The 12,041-nt window shown below is 47.5% G+C and overlaps 1 protein-coding gene across 1 annotated transcript in view; it reads left to right on the plus strand.

The window, feature by feature from the left end:
• F11R (F11 receptor) overlaps nt 1–12,041 on the plus strand; it is a 48,428-nt gene that overhangs the window by 25,278 nt on the left and 11,109 nt on the right. The window contains exons 2-3 of the mRNA XM_074938740.1: nt 1,373–1,432; nt 10,337–10,450. Of these exons, the coding sequence (XP_074794841.1) occupies nt 1,373–1,432; nt 10,337–10,450 (174 nt within the window). The remainder of the gene's footprint in view (nt 1–1,372; nt 1,433–10,336; nt 10,451–12,041) is intronic.

The following is a 12,041-nucleotide window of genomic DNA, read 5'->3' on the forward strand; positions in this document are numbered from 1 at the left end:
TTGGTCGAATTGAGGTTTTAGGTGTAGACCAGGCCTTAGAAGCTCTCACTTTTCTGCTCTGTCTAACTAGGTGGTGTTACCGTACCTGGAATACTGTTTTCACTTTGGAATGTGTAACACTTCCTGTATCTCACTTCCTGGAAGGTGTAACACCTGGAGTTCTTGGAGATGAGTGAGAAATTATCAGTGGTCCAAAGGGATGAGCGGAGGAAAGATTAAGAACTACTAGTTGACGCATTGCCAACTCTACATGGCTTTTGGCCTTTCTCACTTTATCCCTACATGTTCTGACCTCAATAAGGTAGCTTTCCTTGTTGATCCCCCCCATCTTCCACTCCTTGTAGGCTTTCTGCTTTTTCTTCATCACCTCTCTGAGATGCTTGCTCATCCAGCTTGGTCTACAACTCCTGCCTATGAATTTTTTCCCCTTTCTTGGGATGCAGGCTTCTGATAGTTTCTGCAACTTTGACTTGAAGTAATTCCAGGCCTTCTCCGCCTTTAGATCCACAAGTTCTTCAGTCCATATGACATATGAAGGAGGCCTGGAAAGACCTTTTTCCCACCAAAAAAACCTGCTTTGTGATTTTACCTTAACATCAGGGATGTCAAGTCAGGACTCCCCTGGTTTTGCTGCAGGCCTTCTAGGAGGTCTCAGGTGTTTGCTGTGAGCTCTGCATTAACTGCAGGAGTGAGTGTGGAACTTTTAACAGAGGCTTCCTTTGTCCAAAATATTAGTCATAGATGCCTTGGGCTGTGTGGTCCGCCTGCCCCACCCTTTGGGAACTTGCCTCTCCCTCCCTGGGGAAGAGGAACCAGCCTGTGCACACTTCAGTCAGTTTTGGCTCTTTCTTGGTGGATCAGAGATAAGCTGAGTGGTTTTGTGTGGGGAGGAGGAGTGCTGCTGAGACTTGGGGAGGCAATCGGCAGGGGGTGGGCGGAGTGCGCGCAATTGTTTAAAGAGGAAGTGGGGAAGAAATTTGTATCTGTCTTGTCTTCAGATTGTAAGCGCTTTGGGGCAGGGACTGTCTTCTGCACACATGCAGTGTCTAGCCTAGTGGGGCCCTGATCCTTGTTCAGGGCTGTAAGGCCTTAACGAATACAAACATTTAACTTTGTCTTAACAAACACCAACCAGAAAGCAAAGCTTGAAGCAGTCTGACTAAAAACCCCTTGGCAACTACTATAAGGCTAAGAAGAGTTCTCCAAGAAAATGAGGTAGAAAAGAATGTTCTTAAGGTGTTGATCCTTCATAGGAGAGCTGAATCTCTGTGGGGTTGAGCTTGGTAGCTGTTCTGCTGGCTCTGGGATCACTTGGGTTCTGTGGTTTGTAAACAAACATCTATCCTAATCGTATTTTTTCTCCTTCCCATAGGGTCCTTGATATCTGCCCAGGTGATGGACACAAAAACCATTCAAGTGCCTGAGAACAACTGTAAGTGTGGAGTGCTAAATTAATAGATTCAAAGGCCGGAAGGGCCACTGTGATCTAGTCAGACTCCCTTGATAACACAGGCCATAGGTCTTCCCTGAATAAATTTCTGTTTGAACTAGAGCAGATCTTCTGAAAAAACGATTGATTTAAAAATTGCCAATGATGGAGAAGTTATGTTGATTGCTGTCCTGTGCAGTCAAGGTGTAGTTCCACCCACTGGCCTTTCCCAGCTGGGGAATGATCTCTGAGGGCTGCTCTACACTGAAAACTTACATTGGCAGAGCAACATCTCTGAGAGGTATGAAAAATCCACCCCCCTGAGAGATAGCTATGCCAGCCTAAGCCCCGGTGTAGACAGCACTAGGTGAATGAAGAATTATTCTGTTGACCTAGCTACTGCCTCTCAGGAAGTTGGGTTAACTACAGTGACACGAGAATCCCTCCTATCGCTGTAGTGTCTATGCTCAAGCTCTGAAACTTCTACTGTGGCCTTGCTTCCTTCGAGCAAAAGTCAGTGCAGTGATCTTTAGGAGCACTGATAGCTCTGAGCTCACAAACTGCAAAGATTATCCCTGGGTTGGTTCCTGCCAGCTGGTTTAGTTCAGTTGTTTTCAGCTTTGTGAAACGGGCCCTTGTAAAGCACCAGCTAATATATATAAAAACTGGTTTAGATGTGATTCTGTTTGCACGTATTGAACATGATCTAGTCATGACCACTTGTTCCTGAGATGCTGTAAGGTCAGTTCTTCTTCAACTTGGCGTCCGTGTGGATTCCACTGCAGCTGCATGTGCATCTCGTCGGCATGAGTTCGGTTTCTTTTGAATAGCTGTGCTTGTTGGAACCGCTTATCTTCTCCCCGCTCTTTCCTGGCCCCTTCGTGCTCCTGTTTGAGGGCATAAAAGGTAGAGCAGACGCAATCCTCCCTCACTGCCCTTTGATGCCCATGGCAGCAAGACAGGACTGAGCGAGCATCTGACCTAACTGTGAACATGGTTATTTTTTAATCAAATTTGTGAAAAAAATCTTCATCTTCACACTCCTTTCATGTGGATATTTTAAAAAAAAAAGTTACTGAGGAACCCCTCCCCCTGCCACATCTCATGGCAGACTTCAAAATCTGTCTATCAAGGATGGACAAAGTCAAGGCAACTTCTGCCTGTGGGAGAGCCACCTTCTGGATGGGTGCTCTGTGGTCAAGTCCTTTTCGTCCAGGGTCACTCTGCTCAGGCTGCATATGCTGGAGCAGTCCACATGGGTCACTTAAGACACAAGTGATAGCCACTACCACTGTGAGGCTAGTTAAGCAGTTATTGGCCAGTGCTCTCTTGAGCATAGGTCATGCTCCAGGATCGAGTGCTGAAAAGAAAGCGAAGAGAATATTGGCAGAGCTGGCACAAGTAACTACGATGCCAATCACTTCAATATTGGCAAAGGCCTCTGCGCTGAAAGCCGCGGTACTGACACTCTTGGCAAGGACAGCCCTGGTGTCCGCATCGGTCACTCTGGCGCTGGCTTCCCAGGCAGTAAAGCTGGCATGCGTGTCCGTACATAAAGATGAGACGCACTCGTGGGACTGGACAGAGCCCATATATAGCACCAAATTTGAAGGAAGGTCCCAGAAGGAGGAAACAAAACCTCTATTCAAAGGTCAGAGCATCTGAATCCTTGACACAGGCCATGAGGGACCCAGCACCAATCTTGGCACAGTTCTCTGCTCTGGGGTAATCTGGATCCCGTCCAGACATGTTCCCTGTGCGGCCCCAATGGCACATTGCCTGATGACACTGCTGTTGGAAGATACACTCCTCCTCACCTAACCCATGTACTCCTCCTTGCTCAAATTGAGTAAAGAGCCCCCTCTTCCTTAGGGGAGAGAACCTGTAACCGGAGTCGCAGGGGGGGCCAACTGAGGTCACTCAATTAGGGTGAACTGCAGAGAATGGGGCAGACAGCCCCAAAGCTGGTGGATATTCCAATACCTACATTTTACCAAACTAGCACAAAACAGCTTCTATAACCCCTCACTGGTTACCCAGAAGCCAACAACACAGTTCCCTTAAAGCAACCCAGCCTTAGGCCTCCACCCAGACACGCAAGTCAAATATAATGAGGATTACTGAAAATCTTATTCATCATATAAATTTCTACTGAAAGCTTATGCTCAAATAAATTTGTTAGTCTCTAAGGTGCCACAAGTCCTCCTTTTCTTTTTGCGGATACAGACTAACACGGCTGCTACTCTGACACCTACCTCCCAAGAGTTTTCAGAATTTGTGCACAGGTTATAGTCCAATGTTTATATTCAGGGTGGTCCAGTCAGGACTAGGATCTCAATCTTGGGTTTAAGCTTCCCCTGCATGAAGCATCAATCAGATCTGAGATAAAAAGGATTGGGACCCAAGGCATCTTTTTGCAGTTAGGAGTCCTTAGGTGACCAATAGGCAATCACGGATACTTTGAAGTGGACCTATTTCCTAAGCATTACTGGTAACGCTTTGATTTAGTTGGTGTTGGTCCTGCTTTGAGCAGGGGGTTGGACTAGATGACCTCCTGAGGTCCCTTCCAACCCTGATATTCTATGATTCTAATTAGCTACACGGTTTTACATAAGGCAGTTTATCCGTTAGGCAGTCTATCACAAACTTTAAAGTGACACATAGCCAGTGACATTATTTCACCCAAGACCCATCTAAATGTTAATATTCCCTTTTGATCTCTGAATCAACAGCTGTAGTGACAGACAGGAACTGACTGTTTACATGACTAACATTAAACAAGATACAAGTAAACATACAATTCGTATCGCCTTTAATTTCTAACAACATAGGCTAGAACTTTGAAATGCAAACCTATCTACCATGGAATGGCCCTAATTACCATTCAAATAATCTTCTAACATGTCTCTAAAGGTTGGCTTTGGGTTATATAGCCTGCAAGCTGCTTAACCCTTTCTGGCCATGTGTCATACTTTGTATAAGATTTGCTGCACTTATATAACAGTGGTAGCAACAATGGTTTGCATGGTCCTATTTTAATCAGACAATGTCACAGATCCCAAGGAGGTTGCTGGGGAGCCTAGTACCCATATGACGTCACCTTATCCTTACTGGGGACCATCAGCTCTTGTGTCTGGGAGCAAGATCCCTCTCCCATGTTTCCAGAAAGGAAGCAATCCTGTTCCCCAGTGGCATCATTAACCAAGCCACCCACATCAGAACCAAACGTGGGCCCACAAGAGCAGGAAGCAAGGGAGGGATCACAACGACCCCCGTCTCCACTCAAGGACAAGGCAGTGACACCAGCCCCAGTCCCAGTTTAAAGCTTTTCAAGACCTCCTTTCCTGCATTGCAGAGACCTTGGATACCGAGACTACATTTATACAAGAGAAGTCTTTATTTTGAACACCATGATGCTGGCCAGAATCACCCTTCCTATTAACAAGGGGCTTCTGGAACCGGCTAAAGGACTGTGGCAAATGCTGGGCACTTTTCCTCCCTCTTTGACAAGGGTGGAGAACAGATACCAGTGCCCCCAAAGGGCTTTGAACACACACATGTCCATCCAAATGCAGAATTCCTGGCTGTTGCGTCAGGAACAGGAGAAATCACAGTCCACAAAAGGCATGCCTAATGACAAAGACCCCAAAAGTTGGATCTCCATGGACACAAGGCATACTCATCAGCCTCCCTCCAGCTGGCAAATTACCAGGCCCTGTTCACCAAATACACCTTTCTCATTTGGGAGAGGGTCACTCCCTTCCTATCCAAGATCCCTCAAGATAACAAGGACAAGTTGAAAGAAGAAATCAAGGAAGGCCAGATGGTAATGAGAACATCCCTACAGGCAGCCAAGAATGCATCTCATATGGCCACTGTCATCACTACGAGATGGGCCTCGTGGGTACAGGCCACGATAGAGGGCCTGCCCTTTAATGGGAGGGAGCTCTTCAACCAGAAAACAAAGTATTCCAGTCCCTCAAGGAAAGCTCTGTGGTTCTTAGGGATTTGCACACCTAAAGGAACCCTTACAAGTAGCAGCCCAAGCGGAGAGACGGGTCACCATCCTACTAGTGGGCTCGACAGCCAGAGTACACACACAGAAAGAATCCCAGATACTCCTGGGGGCACCCATCTTCCATCACCTCAGTGCACCAGACTCCCTCTGAGGCAGCAGATTTGACAGGAGCATTGGGAGTTGCATTGGAGTCAGCGTGGAGCCTGCATCCACCTTCAGGAACCGCCTTGCCCCTTTCCACTGGGCCTGGGCAGCCATGAGAGCCAACAAATGGGTGCTAGAAATTGCCCATGGCTCCCCAATCCATTTCCCCACATTACCCCCTGCCCCATCCTTCTTCAGAGATCCTTGTCATGAGAACCTATTACAGACAGAAGTGTACTAGTTGCTTCAAGCCATAGAAGAGATGTACTGGGGAAGAGGATTATACTACAGTTTATATACCTTATTCTGAAGAAGAAAGGAGTTTTTGTCCTATCCAAGCTTCATCCTAGACCTGACAAGATTGGACACATATAAGCCCAATTCAGGATGGTAACGCTTGCCTCCATCCCATCTCTTCAGTCTCAAGGCTGGTTTGTGGCTCTCTGCTGACAAGACACGTACTTCGACATAGCCATCCATCCGGCTCACAGGAAGCACCTAGGACTCACAGTGGGGCCCCATTGTTATCAGTGCAACATTCTGCCTTTTGGACTCTCCGTGGCACTGAGTCTTCACAAAGTGCCTCGCGGTAGCAACAGCCCGTTCACGTTCACGTTTACCCTCACCTCGACAGCTGGATGATCAGTGGGCAGATCCCAGGAGGAAATGGCGGAAAGCCTGGACTACACACTATCCCTATTAGCTCACCAGGGGGCCCAGCTGAGCGAGGGAAAAAATCTCTTATCCCACCACAGGCAATAGAGTTCCCAGGAGCCTTGACTGACTCTGGATCGGTCAGAGCGAGCTTTCCTGGAGACAGGTATAGTCTTGGGATCGAATCAAACCAGACTGACAGTGCAGATGTGTCTGGGGCTGTGGGGCCATAGGTTGATGTACACATACATAACACCGCTTGCCAGGTTTCACCTGCGGCTACTCCAGCTCCTGCTCAAGTTGGTCTTTTTCCCCAGTAAAACAAGAAGGTTGTGGTTCCGCCACAAGACGTAACAGAACTGAGATGGTAGGAACCCCAGTGCTCTGCTCTGCCCCCGCCCTGGTAAGGACTTTAATCGCAGATGTATCAGAAACATGTTTGGGAGCCTACCTATACCGTCTACAGATGCAAGGAACTTGTTACCCAGGAAACTCAGGGCTCCACATCAGTGCCCTGGAGCTCAGGGCCATCAGGCTACCCTGCACACCACCTTCCTACCTGCTCTCTCGAACTCCACAGTGCACATCCTGACTGACAACACTTGCGACACACTACATCAACAAGCAAAGAGGTGCACACGTGTCTCCCCTATTGGGATGCCTTCAAGCTCTGGACACGGTGCTGCTGACACCGGATAACCCCAATATCTCTCCATCTCCCAGGAGTTGGCAACGACCTGGTGGACTTGCTGAGCAGAAAATCCATGGCTAGTCGGGAGTGGTCCCTGGAGAGATGCATGATAGAGCCAAGATCCCACTACTGGGGAGCTCCTGTGGTAGGCCTGTTTGCCACCCAGGAAAACACTAAGAGTCAGCATTTCTGTTCCAAAGGGGGCAGGAGCCTGGCATTATTTCCCAACACTGTCCTTCTGCAATGGAGTCCAGGTATCCTGTTTGCCTTTCCTCCAATTCCCCGGTCCCAGCATGATTTCCAAAATCAAGAGACCAAGCCCCAGTCGTTCTGTAGCTCCCAGCTGGCCCAGGCAGTTTTGGCCAATGGATCTTCTGTCAGTGTCCATTCAGCCACCAATCCTGTCCAGACCTGATCTCCCAGCATCCTGGCCAGATACTCTATCCAGACCTGAAGTCTCTGTACCTGACTGCCCAGATGTTGTTTGGGTGAATGACACAGATGGACTGCTGAGACAAGTCCAGGAGATCCTTATACAGACCATTAGCTTTTACGCATTGGACTTAGCTGCCAGGGCAGACGTAAAGTTTGGGAGAGCAGTATTACAATCCCTATTCAACTGATGCAGTTGGCTCTCTTCGTTCCCGCTGTCCAGAGGGGACACTGATGGCCAGCCACCTACAGTGGAATCGATACCGATACTTTCAGAAAACAGACTGGTTCCTACCCTGCGGTAACTGTGGTTCTTCAAGATGTTGCAGTCAGGATGGATCCCACAAGCCACCTTCCATCACCAGTTTCGGAGTCATCCGCTAATGCGGGCTTTGAGTTGTGAGGGAGCCGAAGGACGTGCGTGGCCCTTGTTAAATGATGTTGGAGGCTGAAATGTCGTTCCCTTCAGACCATTCAGGCTGCTGCTCAGTGCTTCTGTCCTTGGAGCTTCAGTGTTATCAGTACTAACAGCAACTAAGGCAGCCTGCTCATTCAGCAGACCTCTGTTACTCGTAAAGAATGACCATCGGTAGGGTGACAAAGGCACTCAGCCAGGTTTATTGTCCTCAGGGCAGTCCTAGTGCCCTGGCTCTGTGGTTGCAGGCACACTAACACATGAGTGCCCAGTCAGTAGCAGGAGTCTCTGCTGTCCCGAGGTCACACAAAGGGTTAAGGCGAGTTACCCCGACACTTGTAGACTGAGATAAATAACTTACGTACCACCTTACGTGTTCCATGACATCTGCTTTTTACCTCCCATTGTTCCTGATATCTTGGAAAAAAACATCCCTATTCAGTATTCTGTCACACCCAATCTAGTACAAGATCAGATGATTTATCTGTAGTAGCTGGAATATATTTACATAAATATCTAGTGCCTAGTACACTAGCAACAACTTTGACAAATTCATGCACTGAATAGTGAACTTGTAAGTATCTGATTTAATACACGGCCTGATTTTGGCTCACAGCCTCTGGTTCAGGACACAGATCTTGCACCAGGCTGAGTGCTCCAGGCTCTCTCTGCCTATTACAGCCCCAAACAGATACTGCTATTCAAAATATCTGAACTCATGCATATGAGACGCATGTGCACCTTCTGTGGGATCCACACTGACGACATCTCAAAGAAGCACAGCTGCTGTAGGGTAAGAAACTGTTCTCTCCAGTAGTAAATACACGTGGAGTCTTTCTGCACTCACCAAAACTACTGTAGTATTACTTTGAGTACTGAATCTTTGAAATTCAAGTACTTCTTGCTCTAGAGATTCCAGTGTCCATGTCTCAGACGAAATGTAGATGAAAGTTTGGGGCTTAATAGCTGTTGTATCGGAGCATATTGATGAGTTTCAGGGCGGAGATGATGCCTGAGCGCAAACAAGATGACTGAATTAGTACAAAAAGAAAAGGAGTACGTGTGGCACCTTAGAGACTAACAAATTTATTTGAGCATAAGCTTTTGTGAGCTACAGCTCACTTCATCGGATGAATTAGTACAGAATCTGGAATGGCCTCTGGCAAGTTGAACTACTAAATCTAAGGTAGAACTTTCAAACGAAGTGCCTAAGCAGCCAGATTGTCAAATATATTTAGGTGCTTATTGATGCAGATAGGTGCCTAGTGGGTGTTCAAAAGCACCTTGGTGGGCTAGAAATGTAACTCCCATTGGTTTCACTTTTACAAATCCTAAAAGGTGCCTCCCTGCATCTTTAGGTACCTAAATACCTTTGGAAAAACTGGCCCTAAGTGACTTAAAAGCTCCTAAATCATTAGGCATGTTTTGCAAATGTTACCCCTAGGTTTTTTTTGTTAATGTCGGTTGCCAGTGACAACTCCATCTCTAATTTCCCAGGCATTCAAGAAGGAGCGGAACGTAGCTCCACTCTGCTTCGGGCTGCCAATATGATGTCAGTTTTCTAATTTATTGTTAATATTGGATTCACACTTACCAGAACACTGATTTGTAATCTAGTAAATCTCAATGAGTTCCCAGTAGTTTCAGATACAGTACTTGTCCCTGTTAGTTTCTGCAGCTTCACAATCAATTTCCTGTTTTAAGTTTTCATAACTGAATTTCTCCCCTTTTGCTGATGGAAAGACCCACATAAACTGACCACACAAGGCAGCATTGAAATGGACTATACCCAAAGTGCTGCCAAATGCACGAAGTGAACGAAAAAGCTTGTTAATGTTTTTGTTCCAGTGATTTTAGTATTGCATGTCAGCAGTAGGCTGCATTTTCAGACCACGTGACGTTAACATGGTGGCCCTCAGGAAATGGTAGATTTTTTTTTTTTAAGGCCAGAAGGGACCATTAGATCATCTATTCTGACCACCTGCATCTGACAAGCCAGAGAATTTCACCCACTTAACCCTATATTGAGCCCAATCACTTGTCTGGTTAAAGCATCTCTTCCAGCAAGGCAGCCGGGACGGATTTGAAGGCATCAAGAGTTGAGGAATCCATCACTTCCCTGGGTGGTTCCAATGGTTAATCACTCTTTTAAAAACGATACAATATTGTGAACAGATCTGACTTTTTCCAGCCATTGGTGGTTCTTCTGCCTTTCTGTGCCCAAGAGCCCTTTAGTACCTGGTATTTTTTTCCCTGAGAACATACTTGTATGCCATAATCATGTGATCTCGCAATCTTCTTTTCAATGAACTAAACAGCTCTTTAAGCCTCTCACTGTTAGGCATTTTTTCCAACTCTTGGGATTCAGGAAGGATGATCCCTTCACGCTACGTGGTAATTGGTCCTGGGTATAAATGAAAATCTGGCTCCCAGTCCCTTTTAAAACAAATGTTGTTGGCTTAGCTCTGCCAGGTGTTTACAGATAGGATCTTATTACATGACATTACCTTTAGGATGCGGTGCCAATGCTGACTTATTGCTGTGTCTTTCCAGCAATTGAAATACCCTGTGCTGCATATGTATCGCAAAGCGGAACACCCAGGGTCGAGTGGAAGTTTGAAAAGGGCTCTTCAATAGTGCTGTTCTATTATGATTCCAAATTCACAGGTACGTGAGTCCATTGTACGGAGTATGTGAGGGCCCCTTTACGGTTTTTGGTCCAGGTGTTGGATAAGCACAGGTTATACCAGCTGGTTGCAGCATCTGAGGCAGGGTGGATTATTTTAAATCAGAGCGCTTTAAATGATCGATTTTTATCCTGTTTTGCATTTGTACTTTTTAGTTATTTTCAGTGGTGGCTTTAGCAGGGTGGATGGGTTCACTTGCACCACAGGTGTCATGAAACAAAGGGTGCAAAAACAAATACATTGTTTCCCAGCCGTATGTGAATGGCAGGCCCCAGTGGGTGGAGCCCGCCCTGCACCCATCCTGGAACATCAGCAACTCCATGCACCAGGTCACAATGCCTGGTGTAGGAAGCCAGGCCCAGCCTTGCGAGACAGCAGCCACCGCTGTAGATAGGGTTTCCAGGTGTCTGGTTTTCGACCAGAACACCCAATGGAAAAGGGACCCTGGCGGTGCTGACCGGGCCATTAAAAGTCCAGTTGTCAGTGCATTGGGGCTAGCAGGCTCCATGACACGGCTCCTGGGAAGCGGCTGGTATGTCCCTCTGGCTCGGGGCTGGCCAAGGGGGCTCCGTTCACTGTCCCCACTACAAGTGCTGGCTCCGGCAGGGGCGGTGTCTGCTGGTGGGGGCAGCTCACAGAGCCACTTGGCCACCCCCAAGCTCAAGGGACATGTTGTTGCCACTTCCCGGGAGCTGCCTGAGGTAAGCACCGCCCAGAACCCGCACACCCTTCCTCCACCCCCTGCCCCCCATGCCCCAGTCTGAGCCCCCTCTCGCAACCTGTGAACCCCTCATCCCTGGCCCCACCCCACCCCTTGGCCCCATCCCAGAGCCCCCTCAAGTACCCCAAATCCCTCCTCCCCATTCGCACCCTCTCCTGCACTCCAACCCCCTGCCCCAGCCCAGTGAAAATGAGGGAGGGAGGGGGGATGGAGTGAGCAGGGGTGGGGCCTTGGAGAAGGGGTGGGGCAAGGAGGTTTGGTTTTCTGCGAAAGTTGACAACCCCAGCTGTAGGGATGAGTGTGGGGCAGACTCACTCTCCAGCCCGCTTCACCACACCAGGGCCGGGATTAAGGTTTCAGTGCTGGGTCAAGGAGTGCTGCTGCAGGTGGTCGGTGCCCCCTCAGTAGCTTAGTATAGTTCACCTATTGAATCGGGAGGCTGCCTCCACCCCCTGGTTATTTTCCTAAAGAAGCGTTGATTTTTAGTAATTGGTATTCATTAAAATATGTTCATTTGCAACTAAATATAGCTTTACCCTAAGTTTGCTGGTGCTCTTTGCTAAGCAGGTGGATCCACATTTTGTTAAGCAATTATATAGCTTAACATACATTTCTTCAAATTCTTAAAGTTTACATTTTTTTGTTTGAAAATGGGGAATTAGGCATTTCTTATTTACTTGATTACCTTTTTTGTGTGTGTGTGTGGGGGGGTTGTGTCAAGCTCTGTTTGGATGGAGATCGGAATTCAAATAAGGCACAGTCAGCATTTAAACATTTTTTTTTAAGCAGTTCATAGAATCATAGACTATCAGGGTTGGAAGGGACCTCAGGAGGTCCAACCCCCTGCTCA

This window comes from Natator depressus, chromosome 24 (assembly GCF_965152275.1).
Source record: "Natator depressus isolate rNatDep1 chromosome 24, rNatDep2.hap1, whole genome shotgun sequence".
Lineage (NCBI taxonomy): Eukaryota > Metazoa > Chordata > Testudines > Cheloniidae > Natator > Natator depressus.